The 14,676-nt window shown below is 44.1% G+C and overlaps 1 protein-coding gene across 6 annotated transcripts in view; it reads left to right on the top strand.

Annotated features, from left to right (window-relative positions):
• Positions 1-14,676, top strand: part of TRAF3IP1 (TRAF3 interacting protein 1) — a 76,158-nt gene that overhangs the window by 15,675 nt on the left and 45,807 nt on the right. For 3 of the 6 annotated variants that reach the window (XR_009729377.1, XM_061379178.1, XM_061379176.1), the window contains 13 exons: positions 81-165; positions 1,305-1,375; positions 2,964-3,283; positions 3,904-4,030; positions 5,285-5,342; positions 5,940-5,993; positions 7,574-7,662; positions 8,287-8,373; positions 9,493-9,538; positions 10,935-10,999; positions 11,538-11,612; positions 12,990-13,116; positions 14,191-14,285. Coding sequence is in view for 5 of the 6 variants with exons in the window: in XM_061379178.1 (XP_061235162.1) it covers positions 81-165; positions 1,305-1,375; positions 2,964-3,283; positions 3,904-4,030; positions 5,285-5,342; positions 5,940-5,993; positions 7,574-7,662; positions 8,287-8,373; positions 9,493-9,538; positions 10,935-10,999; positions 11,538-11,612; positions 12,990-13,116; positions 14,191-14,285 (1,299 nt within the window). In the remaining variant the exon portion in view is untranslated. Of the gene's footprint in view, positions 1-80; positions 166-1,304; positions 1,376-2,963; positions 3,284-3,903; positions 4,031-5,284; positions 5,343-5,939; positions 5,994-7,573; positions 7,663-8,286; positions 8,374-9,492; positions 9,539-10,934; positions 11,000-11,537; positions 11,613-12,989; positions 13,117-14,190; positions 14,286-14,380; positions 14,422-14,676 lie in introns of all 6 variants that reach the window. The other 3 variants (XM_061379180.1, XM_061379177.1, XM_061379179.1) reach the window with 2 other exon arrangements.

Here is a 14,676-nt window from a genome sequence, read left to right as displayed (position 1 = left end):
TGGAGTTGTAATGCTGAGTGCTGTGAGTTATTGCTTGCTGGCAGTTTGTTTCTTGGACTCTTTTTATTCTTCCTAATTAGATGTTGGAATCTTGGGAAGGAGACATGATCCTCAGTATTGCCAAGCCTTTACCAGCAGGACTACATCTTTACCAGACGCTTGATGGTAAGACAAGGCTCCCATGTTATTTACATGCTGTATTTCTGCAGACATTGAGCATTTCACATGTAAACCAGCTTGGACATGTGTATTACTGGACATCGAGTCTTCAAACTCAAACTTAGGTGCAAATCCACTGCAGGTAAGTTATTTAGGACACTCTTGTTAGTGAAATGAAGGGACTTGAGACTTGGTTGTATGTAATCTTGGTTGTGAAATACAATGAGACTGCAGATCTTATCCAAGTTAAACATACTTGCTGGCAAAAATAGCAGTTACGTGTTTTGATCTTGATTTACTTATGAATGTTTGCTTTCATACTATTTGCCTAGTAGGTAGAGAACATAAAAGAGAGGAGCCAGGGTGACACGAAAGAAAAGCATAGGTTAGACTTAAGCAGAAGTTGGAATTCTGTAAAGGAAGAGGCTTACATAAAGAGTACATTATTGCGTAATTAGGCTTTTAAAAAGCTTGAGTTCTGTCTCTGGTTTTACACTGTTGTGCAATTCCAAAGGTTTCTCTTCAAAAGCCATTTTAAGATTTTTATAGTCTTTGTGGTCTGTTTCAGAGAATGAGGGTCCTACCAGCACATAACCAACTTCCCGTGATAGTGACTTCAACATACAGAGGCACTCATAGCTGCTGTCAGTATTTTTCCACGTGCTAGTATGGTTCTTTAAATGACAACCTGAATCTGACTTACTGTAGGAAGGTAGAGGAAACTGCAGCAGGGGCATTAGTATTTCAGAGAGTGGGCTTGGAATGTACAGTGTGCAAATCCATATTAAATCCAACCTTTTCATTTTAGGTCCATTGATTCACTGTTCAGTCTTATGTAGATAATTCTGACCAAGCTGCTTTGCCAAGTGCTCGCTTGGGCCTCACTTTGCAAAGGAAATGGAATTCAAACCTTTGTGCTGTGGCCCTGTTTACTTGGTGAGAGTGCTGTAGGGGTGTGCACCTGCTTGTGGGGCCCTTGCTACATGGGTGAACCCTAACTTACCCACCCTAAATTCTGACCACACAAGCTTTTGTACTGATACACTTGAGCCAGAGTAGAATGTGCCAGTATATTTGAGTCCACCAGCTCACCCTGTTTGTCTGTTTTGTGGGGGGCAAGAACCTGATGATTTCCTCGTTTTTAGGAGATGAGCTGACACTGGATGGCATTGGGCTGGCTGATGGAGCAGATGTCTTTGTGTGGAATGGGAAAGAGGTAAAAGAGCCAAATATCTTCTCTGCTTGTCTGGTCTGAAGAGATAAGATGTAGATACCCACTGCCAGTTACATCAGAGGATGTTCTGGAAACATCTGGTGCCTCTTGGATGGAGATGGGTTGATAGTAATGTAATAACAAAAACTTATGCCCTGTAGTGAATTCTTTACTATGGAGGTGGTAAGGCCCAGGTTGACCAGAGAAGCTGTGGCTTCCCCATCCCTGGCAGTGTTCAAGGCCAGGTTGGACACAGGGGCTTGGAGCTACCTGCTCTAGTAGAAGGTGTCCCTGCCCATGGTAGGGGTTGGAACTGGAGGAGCTTTAAGGTCCCTTCCAACCCAAACCAGGCTGGGATTGTATGATTTTTGACATATGAGACCTGTCAGTGATTATTTCTATGTATGATCTCCCTGAAATGCTGCACTACTTCTTTAGTGTTACAAATTCCTTTTAATAATAAGACTTCCGCTTGACTTTCGAATGCTTGTAATACAGCATTTTTATCCTATCTCTGTAATGGAAGCAAATGTTAGATCTAATAAAATACTAGATATTAGATCTAGATAATGCTTTGCTAAGAAAGGTTGGACCAGATGATTCTTGAGGTCCCTTCCAGCCTGGTATTCTATGTTTCTAAAGTTCTGTGATACTTTTTGAAGGGCTTCCGTTGTAGAAGTATGCGTTTTCTTTCTGATCTATCAAAAAATCCTAACACAAACCAATCCCAAACCAAAAGAAAACATTTAGTGCTGCAGAATATATGGACCCAGTCAGAGATCAATATGATCACACAAAAGCCATTTATTGCAAAGCCTTAACTCCTTATATACTATTTCTTACATGCACTTACAGTGATTTGGCATATTATGATTGGGTACATGTCTTGAAGACCCCCAGTGACTAACATATAATTGGTTAAGCACAGGTGTGAGAACTTGACCTCGAAAGCTTGCCAACAGTCCACAGTTCTCATTAACTCGGTGAATTCCAGCTTCTTCTTACCTTGCTTGCTTAAGCTTCCTCGGGCTTCTCATGGCCTTGCTGTGTCTTTTGGGATTATTCAGAGTTCATGTACAAATTATCTATTCTCCCATGAGAACACTGTCTCCACAATCTAGTAAGAGCCATTCTTGTCCTGGTTGTACTTAATGGTATGCTCTTCGCTACTCCAGCTTCCTGCATGATTCAATTGTCTTCAGCAAGGAACTATATTCTTTGCCTAGGTTGAGTATCAGAAAGGCCAGATTTTGAAGTCTAACTCTCTTGATCTGCCTCAGTCACAGTTTTGGGTAGTTCTTTAATAACCTGAAGGGCTGAATTCCTCTCTTTTTAATCTGATGGAGACCAAGTATTTTTATGTGCAGACTTGGAACAGCTAAGGAACAGACCTTAGCATTATGCTTTCTCTTCCCAATAACTCTTGAGTTACTCCAGTTGTTTGTTCAGTAGGCATTTGATCAAAGGTGGTTTGTTTCTAATGAGGAGAGAAGATCCATCTTTTCCTCTCAATAGTAGTTACTTATTGCTGTCCAGTCTTTTCTGTATTGTATTGATCCCCACAGCATGAATCTTGCTTTCCTTTCTTCAGGTTGGTGGCACAAAGGTGATGACAGGCCCTGATCATGAACCCATGGTCCTAAACATTCTTCGTTTAGCGGAGTACAACGAGGGAGGGAAGGGTCAGCACTTCACAGAGTCACAGCACGTCTTTTCCTGCAGCACAGAACTGGGTGAGCTGCACAAAGCCTTAGCACCAGCTGGAGGAATCATTCTAAAGAACCTCTCGGGACCAGAGAAAGAAGCTAAGAACTGGGAAGTTCTTCTGGAAGAAGATATGAACAAAACAGTCAGAAGTGTTGGTCTCACAGATGGGTGCTCAGTACTCATCTTAGACAGCCATGATCAGAGGTAACCATTTGAATTACAAGTATAATTAAAGAAAACGCAATTCTGGCAAAATCTGTTCAGCTCAAATTATGACAGCCATGTATGTAGTCTTTTACTTTGAGCTTTCTAGTTCAAGATAATGTAATCTTAAGTTTTGGAGATCAGGTACTTACCAACTTTTAACTTTCTTTGCTCTGGAAGTGCAGATTCAGTCATATCCTTTACACTTTTAAAGGGGAAAACTTGGTGAGAACAACCTGTGTGTTGGCACATCTTGGCATAACCTGAATTCCTGAGATTTGAGTGGGGTGGTTCTCCAAGGGACTCAGTGAGATGAGAGAACAGAGCAATATCAGAAGCGTCTTTGCTGAATCTCTTGAGTTGAATCTAAAGATGCTCGGGCAGATTTCTGGTCTCATTTCAATTCCCAGTGTATAATCCTTAGGTTAATTCCCATTTTCAGAGATGTGTATGTGCTTGCTACATAAATTCTGACCTTGTAGTTGGAACAGTGCTGAAAAATGGGGATTAGATCAAGCAGTGAGAGATCGACCCCTCAGCTTGTGGACTTGGGATACAGAGGATCCAAGGCCAGCTCTACAACTGTCTTTCACCATCTTTGTCCTACTCATTTCTTACAGCTTCGTGAATGTGTCAAGTGGCAATTTGACAGCTTTTACGTACGACATCAGCTGGCTCCAAGTGAAAAACTTCTGCAGAACAGGAGATGAAGAGAAACATGTTAAAATTACTGCCACTATAGAAACAGTAAGGAGGCACATTTGGTCATGGTTGTAACACAGGCCTGGTTCCCAGGAAAACTTGGCCAGTGCATGTGGGCCAGTTGAGGAGGAGTGGATTTAACCTCAGGGCTGAAATGTTTCTGTCATGAAAATCATAAAATCAACCAGGTTGGAAAAGACCTTTAAGCTCATCCAGTCCAACCGTTCCCTAGCACTGCCAAGGCCACCAAAAACCCATGGCACTGAGGCCTCGTCTCCAGTCTCCACGGTGTGTGAACACTTTCAGGGACGGTGACTCCAGCCCTGCCCTGTTCAGCCTGTTCCAATGCCTGAGCACCCTCTGGGGAAGGAATTGTTCCTCAGCTCCATCTAAACCTGCCCTGGTGCAGCTTGAGGCCGTTTCCTCTTGTCCCATCCCTTGTTCCTTGGGAGCAGAGCCCAGCCCCTCCTGGCTCCATCCTCCTGTCAGGCAGTTGTAGGGAGCGATCAGGTCCCCCATGAGCCTTCTCTTCTCCAGACTGAACCCCTCAGATCCCTAAGCCGTTCCCCATCACACTTGTGCTCCAGGCTCTGCACCAGCTCCATTGCCCTTCTCTGGCCCCACTCCAGCACCTCAGTGTCTCTCTTGTAGCCCAGAACTGAGCACAGGATTTGAGGTGCAATACTGTGCAACTCAGATTTACAGTTACTGGGATACTTTGCATGCTGTATAATGGGACTGTAATGCAGGTAACTGAAACCAGTGCAGCTACATCACTGGGCTTTAGTGAGAAACAACATTCTTTTTAGTCTATCCCATTAGTGTATGTTTGGTGAGGCTATGTCAGTAAAGCAAAAAAAGATACTAGAGGAGGAAGATAGGGATTGAGAGCAGCCCTGAGGGAAAGGACTTGGGAGTGTTGGGTGAGGAGAAGCTCCCCATGACCCAGCATCAGTGTGCACTTGAGCCGAGAATCCCACAGTGTGCTGGGCTGCACTTCCAGAGCATGAGCAGCAGCTCAGGGGGGGTTCTGCCCCCTTGCTGTGCTCTGGGGAGACCTTAGAGCAGCTCCAATGCCTCAAGGGACTACAAGAAAGCTGGAGAGGGGCTTTGGACAAGGGGCTGTAGGGACAGGACAAGGGGAATGGCTTTAAGCTGGAGAGCGTGTGTATAATGCTAGGAATAAGAATATATCCAGGGCTAATTTCATTTGAAGGCTGCATTTTGTAGGCAGACATGTGAACAGCGGGTATGTTACTGGCATTGTGCATTAGGGGTGCTAATGCTGCTTTCTTTTAGGTGATGGCAGATATAAAAATGAAAGCTATAAGGGAGCTTCAGCTTGAGGAGGAGCTGGGTAAGTGCTTTTACATGTGATAATGTTAGAAAATCCACTGCTGTGAAGAGGTTTTGGGTTTGGTTTTCATAAAAGGGGGTGTAAAGGTCTTAATTCATCTAATTCTGAAGCAAATTCTTATTTTTCTTAGCTTAGAAAAAATCAGTGGGTGCCAGACTTGATTAAATACATTTTATGAAGCTCTTGTTTTTCAGAAGCTGTTAGAGTAGGAATAATCGTGTATCTTACTTACTACAGTATTGCACTGAGTATTGATGATTCTTTTTAACCTTATCCCTTTCTTTAAGACAATCCAGTTTTCTTTCTTGAAGGTTGGTTTTGATGCCTTTACCTTTGAGAGCACTGGGTCAGTTTGTATTGAACTGCTTGTGGCTGACAGAGAAAGAAACCTTCACTGAAAGCATCCCAACTAAGAGTGTTCAAGAAGTCTTTAGGAATCTCTCTCCAATTGGACTTTTGATGTCATCCCTCAAGAGGGAGACCTCAAACATAACCCTCTTAATCCTAATATGTTGTCTGTCTAAAGTTCTAAGCCATGTTTCATCCTTATTGAGTTACTTACTAGATCTATCTCTTTCCTGCCCTTTTTTGTTCCAGCAAATGCCAGCTGTCTGAGGCCTGTCAGTGGAAATGGGAAACTCCTGTCTCCAGGTAAATTTAATCATGGTTCTGTAAAAAGTTCAGTTGCGAAACTTAAAGCTTCTCTTTGTCCTTTCCTGGGAGAAGCACACACACACAGAACTCCACTGAGATCCAGGCTTAACTGAAGTGACTGTGTTTGGGTTTGTGGGTTTGTTTGGTGGTTGGGTTTTTTTTCCCCAGTGTTACTGTTCATTAACAGTACCAGTACAGTACTAGAGGTGAAACTTAAATAGGATCATAGAATCCCAGACTGGTGTGGGTTGGAAGAGACCTTAAAGCTCATCCAATTCCAAGGCAGGGACACCTTCCACTAGAGCAGGTTGCTCCAAGCCCCTGTGTCCAACCTGGCCTTGGCCCAGCTTCTCTGGGCACCCTGTGCCAGTGCCTCAGCACCCTCACAGGGAAGAGCTTCTGCCTAAGAGCTCATCTCAGTCTCCCCTGTTCTGGCAGGTTAAAGCCATTCCCCTTGTCCTGTTCCTACAGGCCCTTGTCCAAAGTCCCTCACCAGGTCTCTTGTAGCCTCTTTAGCACTGGGAGCTGTTCTAAAGTCTCCTGGAGCCTTCTCTTCTTTTTCAGGCATCCGTAACGAGTAAAACTGATAGGCATTCCTGCTTTTGTTCATTGACCGCTGGCCATATGCTTCAAGGCTGTGGGAATTAACATTAAGTCCCATGTTCCGTAGCTTAAACTGGAGTCTCTAAATGATCTGTTTTAAATCATACTTAATACATTTACATAGCAACTTCCTAGATGTTCCAGGGGCAGTGGTGAGAAACACAATGGATCAGCTTTGTGCTTGCTGGGAAATATTTGCCATGTCTTTGCTATTTTGCATTAGTAAAACATGGCCAGGAAGCCAAAGAGAGTTTAATTCCCCCCCCTCAGTGCTTGTCAGCCAGCACCTGGAGAATTGTGTCCCTTTTAAGGGCTCCTCAGCATGAGAAAGAAGCTCTTACACATTAGAGCCCATCTAGAGCACAGCACCCAGTATGGTTTGGGTAGCTGGAGCATATGAAAGAGGAGGAAATCTGGGTTCTTCCAGCTAAAGAGGAAGAGACTTGGGTGAAGCAAGTAAAATTGTTGTCTTTAACTCCTTAACATGGGCATAGAGGGAAGGCAGAGCCATATTCATCTCAGAGGAGCACATGAAAAAGATGAAAGGCAGCAGACACAAGTTTCAGTGAGGGGAAATTCCAGCTCGTATGGAGGGAGGGGAGAAGGGAATTCACAGTGAGAGGCGTCAAACAGTAGATAGGGAGCCCAGAGAGGCTGGTAGCTATGCATCCCTGGAGCTGTTCAGGGAAAGCCCAGAGTCAACTGCTGTGATTTCAGAGCAGGGGTTTGGATGACACAACCTGCAAAGATTCTGTCAGTCCATATGCAAGGAGTGGTGGGGAGGAACCTTTACACGGATGTTGCTTTGATCTCATCAGTGGAGGCTTACAGATGTGATGTCAACGCTGTGCAAGTGAAGCTCTCTAAATGACAGTGAATGTTTTTATCTTAAAGAGCAGCATGATAGAACAGGTATTTTCAGGAAGCAGCAGATGATAATGATGATGTTCTGTGTGTTTTCGTCCTTCTTGAAGTGCCTGAGGATTATACTGTCAAAGAAGCAGAACTGAAAATGGGAAGCTTGCTTGGGCTGTGTCATGGGAAAGCTCCAACTTCCACTCAGGTATGGTAGTGGTGTGACTGAAAAGAGTTTTATGCTGGTTTTATGTTTGCTTAGAGTTCCCAATGTGTCTTGTACTCCTCTTTTTATTCTCCTGATGGTTGAAAATGGCATGGAAGTAAATGCTCAGTGGCACTAAGAATTACACATTTCAGCATGAAGACTCTCACCACTTAGTTGCAGAAGGCCAAGAGCATATATGTGACCAGTTTATAGCACATGTGGGTAATGGTAAATCACTTGTCATTCATCTCTTCATGGTTGTCCAGCTCCTGTGCTCTGCTGTGCATGTAAAGAGCATAAAGGAATAAAAGGGGGGTATTGCTCTTGATATCTACAAGTTGTAAGTATGGAGGAGAAAAAGTGTATGTATATTTCTAAAGATCAGAGTGCATTTTCAGCAGGCATGCAGATGGTTAATGAAGATCTAAGGGTGGCCATAACTCGGTTGCGTGTGCTTCTCTGTTTGTACTGCTTACGTTGTTTGCTTTAGCCCAAGGGAGTTCCAGTGCTGTTTGACTGATGGCAGGATTGCAATAACTGGTCTATGTGTGCAGTAGGGAGTGTTACTTCACAGTATTTCCATACTTCAGTATGTATTCTAATAGCTTATACTTGCCTTTTCAGCTCTTCTTGTACTTCATTATCGGAAGTGACCACACTGCAACCCCTGAGATGGAAATAGTTGTGGAAGAGACTACTTCTGTCAAAGAGGTAGGTCTTGCTGCTTTGAAAAGCTTTTCTCATGCATGGCCCACGTCTGCTTCTCCTGGAGAGCTTTGCTTCATCTTCTGCATCACTTCAGGTCACCAAGAGACACTAAGGCAAAGGAAGTGTTTCAATACCAAAAGGCCTTGATCTTTCTCCAAGTAGTAAAGAGACATCTTTGCTTTTCCCAAGCATGAACTCAGCCTAGCTGCTCCGTGCATGACAGCCACTCCTGTTACACACAGCAGTCCTCAGAATGATAACACACATGTGGCACAGCCTGACACAGTTCTCCTGTAACTTATCAAACTCTGAGTGCACAGAACTGGGGTAAAAGGAGTCAGGAGGAGCTGTGCACATGGTGAAGGAAGCAGTTCTCAGTGCTGCTAATGCAGGGTTCTGGCACAGAGACCTAATGTCGCTGAGTAGCAGCTGGGAAGTGTTGAGCTTGCACAATTGCTTTTGAAAAGGTGAATCTTCAAATTCTGGGACACAGGTTTTTCAAGTAAAGCCACAAAAAGGCAGCACAGATTTGGGATGTTTTCCTTTAAAAAAGCTTGTAACAGCTGACTCACCTACCCAGCATTCCAGTGCCTGAAGGGCCTGCAGGAAACCTGGAGAGGGGCTTTGGACAAGGGCCTGTAGGGACAGGACAAGGGGAATGGCTTTAACCTGCCAGAAGAGGGGAGTCTGAGATGAGCTCTTAGGCAGAAGCTCATCCCTGTGAGGGTGCTGAGGCACTGGCACAGGGTGCCCAGAGAAGCTGTGGCTGCCCCATCCCTGGCAGTGTTCAAGGCCAGGTTGGACACAGGGGCTTGGAGCAACCTGCTCTAGCGGAAGGTGTCCCTGCCCATGGCAGGGGGTTGGAACTGGACGAGCTTTAAGCTCCCTTCAACAAAAATCAGGGATTCTGTGATTGTGTGATAGTAATTTCTTGCCTGAATCCAATCCTTGCAAGGTTTCATGTGTAGCTCAAGTACAGCATGTGTAATTGCATAGGTTTTAGGACTGGACCAAGAATCAGTTGCTCAGTCTTTGTTAAAACATTCCAGTATAGATTTGCTGAGAACTGTATTTCCCAATCTATGAATTAAGCCAAGTCTCACCATATATTTCTTTTTTCAGTGTCTAAATTTAATGCTGGAAAAGTCTGGATTATCAGGTCAGTTGTGTTACTGTTTAATGATTTTTTAAAAGGAGTTCCCAGATTTGTAAGACAGCCTTTGCTATCCTGAAACTTGGATCATTCAAACAAACATACAACTTGGACGTGTCATTGTAATGTGAGGAGGGGAGAGAATTTTCACTCTGTCTTGCTCTGATAAAAGCTGTGCAGTTGCTCTTGAAAAGCAGTTCCAAGCTCTCTATTTAATCACAATATGGCAAAATCCATAGTTCCAAGACTATTGGCTTGGGAGAGCTGGAGGTGTTTGGCTGCTTTGACAAGTTCTCTTCTGTAGTGGGAACCACTGCGTGAGATTAACTGTAAAAAAGCAACTTTTAGTTGCTTTGCAAACCCAGGTTACTCAAAGTGAGATCAGTTGGGCTATTTGGGAATCTGAGTGGTGGCAGTCACTTGTGGGAAGATTGAGATGAGCTCTTCCCTGTGAGGGTGCTGAGGCGCTGGCACAGGGTGCCCAGGGAAGCTGTGGCTGCCCCATCCCTGGCAGTGTTCAAGGCCAGGTTGGACACAGGGGCTTGGAGCAACCTGCTCTAGTGGAAGGTGTCCCTGCCTGTGGCAGGGACTGGAACTGGATGATCTTAAGGTCCTTCCCAACCCAAACCAGTCTCTGTTACAAAGCTTTTATATGAGGATTATGGAGGAGGTAGAGCACAAAAATGACATCTGAATTTTCTGGCTGAACATCTCTTTCCATTCATGTTGAGAGGGAGGAAGGAGAGAAGAGACTTAAAGTGGCATTGCATTCCAGCTTCCCTGCTGAACACTCACTGAATAATGAGTATGTGTTACAGTGGATTGATGGCTCCAAAAGCCATCAGAGTTCACCTGAAAGACATTACAGTTAAAATACACATTGAGTAGCCTAACTGATAATGAAACACTGTGCTCTTGTGTATATGTACATATGAGTTGAAAAAGTTAAAGAGGCCTTGAAATAAACTTTACCTTTTTCATTGCCTACAGTGGAGGGTTCCTGCTAAGGAACAGTGCCTCTGGGTTTAGTGCTTTATTTTCTGTGACTAGTTTTGAGCAGTTTATTTGTTCTTTCTGTCTCTGGTGCGCTTTACATATAGATGCTAAATGTGAAGTATTGTAGTTTCTGGACTGCACCATCTCTATTTCTCCTGGTAGAAAATCAGAGAGGGGGAAGCTATTGAGTAGGTGAGGAAGAGACATTACTGCAAGTAAGAGAAGACCATTTCCAAAGAGCAAAATGTTTCTAGAGCCTGGGGAAGGACGTGAAGGAGTACTTCTGTCAGTTTGTTAGTTGTGGTTGAAATACAAAGGATCACAAGAGCCTTTTACCACTAAAAGAGGTCTGTAATGGTTTATCTTGAGCCCCTATTCTTGGCTAATGAGTTTCCCATCTGTATGGTTTTGGTAGGTGACAACTGGCACTTAAGGAGGATTGACTGGTGCTATGAAGCAGGGGAAGCATTGAGTCAGGAGGTAAGAGCATCTTCTTTTTTGACTTGAATCATGCTGTGGTTGGTTTGCTCCCACTTTAGAGACTTCCCCAAAGAGAGCTGCAGCACCACAAACCCATGGCGGGTCTTTGTGTGCTACAGCAGCACACACACTGTTGGATTCTCACAGCCCTTGTGAAGACACTGTTAGGATACCTATGGTGCAAATGGAAACCTTAGGCACCTGCCCCTTATGATTAAGTCGTATGCAGAGAGCTTTTCCTAAAGGCTTACTGTGTATTAAAGGGTTGTGTGCTAAGAAGCATGAGGTGTCAGCTGGTGAGATGTGGAGGTGCAAAGGAAACACACAGCTCGGCAGGATGCTGTGGAGGGGCTCCTGCAGAGCAGACTCCTATAGGTGCAGCGTTCTGTGCTGTTGCAAAGCTGCCTCTGAGTGATGGATGTTAAATCAGTATTCACGCTCTTTGGTGGACCTTTGGCATGCATGGCTTAAAAACCCACCAACATCTGCTTTAAGAACATGGAGACTTACAGCTCTGTTGTGCTTTCTCTTCCTACAGAATGCTACGCTGAAGGAACTGAATGTTTGCAGAGGAGACACTTTGGTTATAACTGAAGGAAAGCTTCCACCAAAGGTAAAACCAGAGAGATTGTGTTCTTTAGGCAGTTGGCAGTGGTTGGAGACTGGAATATGACAGCTACTTCTCTTTTGTCCTCTTGCATGTCTTTAAAATATTTCAGTTGAAGAATTTGGTTGGCAATCATGAAGAATGATTGTAGTTTTAAATCTCTCCTGTTCTATATCAATTTCTACAAGATTCTGAGTCTCTATTTATTCTTCTTTCAGTTGCTGTAGTAAAAGCCTTGCCCATTGCAGCAGCTTTGCCTAGAAGATCTGTTAAGGTTGACAAATCTTAGTGTCATGGTTTAGTGGTGATTTGGCAGTCCTGGGGTAATGGTTGGACTTGATCTTAAAGGTCTTTTCCAACCAAGTTGATTCTGTGCTTTCTGGCATGCCCAGTTCTTATGAAGCACAAGTTTTAGACTGCTGCGTCCTCCCAGAATGACAAACCTTAAGTGTTTGCCTTCAGATTTGGCCTGAGGATGCTGTTTGAAACCACAGGGCCCTGCTGGGAGACTCAGTGATAATTACACAAGTGAAAGGATTCTTTGCTAACAAACTTAAAGCAATATCAGGATAGTCTGTGGTGAGACACAGGAACAGGCTGCCCAGAGAAGTCATGGATTCCCCATTGCTGGAAGTTTTCAAAATCAGGTTGGGCTAGTTGAGCTAGTAGGGTTGCTCTGGCATGGTGTAGACATTCCAGGGGAGCCATGCTGGAGGTGGATCCACCTCCAGGGGCTCTCTGCCATCAGCCACAAGACCAGTGGTGTCCTCCTCCATGTGCTCCCAACTATCAGCCACTGGTGTCCACCTGCATGGGCTCTTCTTGGTAGTTAGATTGATCCACTTCCATGAGTTCTTCTTGGTCTTGGGGGATCCACATGCACATGCTCCCCAGCATCAGCTGCATGAGAATTGGTGTCCACCTCTATGGGCTCTTTTTAGTGTTTGGCTGGATCCACTACTACATTCTTCTTGGTCATTGGGTGTATCCATCTCCATGGGCTCCATACCATAAGCCACACAACCAGTGTTGTCTCACATCTGATACCTCTTCTTTTTTGTGGGTACTTCCTGCAGCCATCTCTCATTTCTCCACCTCAGAAGAGGGTTTAGATGAATCCAGCTTCCTCTGGTAAGGTCATATCTGTGTCCAAAGCTCCAGACAAAAGTATCACTCAGTTGGATCTGTAATGTGACAACAGAGCCATGATGGGACTGTGGGGCTGCAGAGTGTTTGCACTCTTGTCCTTCTACAAGGAGGAAGTGAGAGTTGGTTACAAAAGCTCAGATGTGAACAAGTCTTCTTGTTCTTCCTGAGATGGAGGTGGAACTTTTCTTTGTCTGCACGTGAGCTCCCTGATGGTACTTTCTGTTCACTTTCCAGGGCTTCCTGAAGATACCCATCTGGTGGTTCAAGTCTTCAAGTCCTAAGAAACACAGAGAGCGTGCACCAGACCAAGTGAATGGGCTGACTTGCCAGATGGATGCTTTGCAGGTGTCTCCTGCAGGAGGTGAGCTTAATCAGCAAGTTTATGGTGAGAGGAGCTACTTAGGAGGCAGATGCAGTTTTCACAAGCCCACCAATGCTGGATGGTGGGGTTCTGATGTTCCTCAGCTGCACTAAGTCAAGGGTAATTTTGAAGCAGGGGATCTTGTCACAAATAAAATGGCTTTTCCACACCTGAAGGCATTGGCAGTAGTGTAAAGCATCTACTCCATGAGCACAGAGGTAATTTGCTTTAAATGCCAGACTCCTGTTATCATAATTAATGCATTTCAGGCTGTGTTGCTTTTGAGAAGCTGCAGAAGGAGTGATGAGTACATTTTACACAGCATTAAAGATCTTACATAGGGTATTTGAACCCACTTTTCATAGAATCCCATTAACTGGTTTGAGTTGAAGGGACCTTAAAACTCATCCAGTTCCAACCCCTTGCCATGAGCAGGGACACCTTTCACTAGAGCAGGTTGCTTCAAGCCCTGTCCTAATGTCTAATTTACATCTCCCCTTCTTTTGAAATCCAAACCAAAAAGCAGCCAGGGCAGGAATATTGAGGGAGGGTTGGGAAAGAAGAAATGTGATTGAGGACAACATTGAAAAATGGGAAACCAGTTTTCTACTAAAAATAATACCCTTGCTTTGCTGGTGAATTGTACTGCAGAGCAGGACCCTGCTCCTTTGAGAAGGTCTCTTTGCATTTGTCTCCTTTCCTGTCTGTCTTTCTCGGTTTGATTTTACCCCTAATGATTTCAGTAGCACAAGTAAGAGCAGCTGGAACTTTCCTTGCACCATGCTCTACAATTCAGAGTCATAACCAATTAATAGATGCTATTTACAAATGGAATTGGCCCTGGGTTTCAGATTTGAACTATAGGATCAGTTGAAACTCTTCCTGTCTGGCAACTAAAAACTGTGTATTTATCAACTGTGTATTAGGTTTTTCTAACTGATGTCGAAAACCAAATGAGGTCAGGTCCCTTTTCTAAATGAAATCTCATTTCAAAGTGACTCATTTCGTAGGATGCTAAACAAAGTCATGTTGATTCTTCTGTTGTTTATTTTTTCCTCTCTTTCCCATCTAAAGATTCACCAGGACACATCTACACAGGCATGGACCTTTGCTATGCTGGCAGTATAGAAATAGCTGGAGAAGATTCTTTGGAAGATCTGAAGATGCAGGTTAGATGTTCTCCTGTCTTGGAAACTTCCAGCAACACCAGGATTAATTGAGCTCTATTAATACCTATTTCTATTTCCTTTTCCTTTGTCTCCAGTATGTTCTGATATGGCATTTGCTTATATGCCATGTTCAGTGGTAAGTACCAAGAGGCAATTGGAGCATGTAGCTCAGACACTTCCTTAGTGCATCCCCTGCAATTGCCATTCTACCTCTCATGTGTCCTGACCTCAGAAGCCTTGTTGCACTTCATCTGGAACTTGGCTTGAGCCCTACCTTTATTTCACAGTGTAAAAATCCCTCGGGAGAAGCACATACATACAAGCACTTCCTAAAAAGCCACTTTTCATTCCATGTTGTTCCTGTTAGTAGTTTGTTGCACCTTTGTTTTTG

This window comes from Neopsephotus bourkii, unplaced genomic scaffold (assembly GCF_033783945.1).
Source record: "Neopsephotus bourkii isolate Nb327-2 ecotype Australia unplaced genomic scaffold, CSIRO-AGI_Nbou_v1 NB_1768, whole genome shotgun sequence".
In the NCBI taxonomy this organism is placed as follows: domain Eukaryota; kingdom Metazoa; phylum Chordata; class Aves; order Psittaciformes; family Psittacidae; genus Neopsephotus; species Neopsephotus bourkii.
The sequence above is the reverse complement of the archived record's forward strand: the minus strand, read 5'-3'. Positions and strand labels throughout refer to the sequence as shown.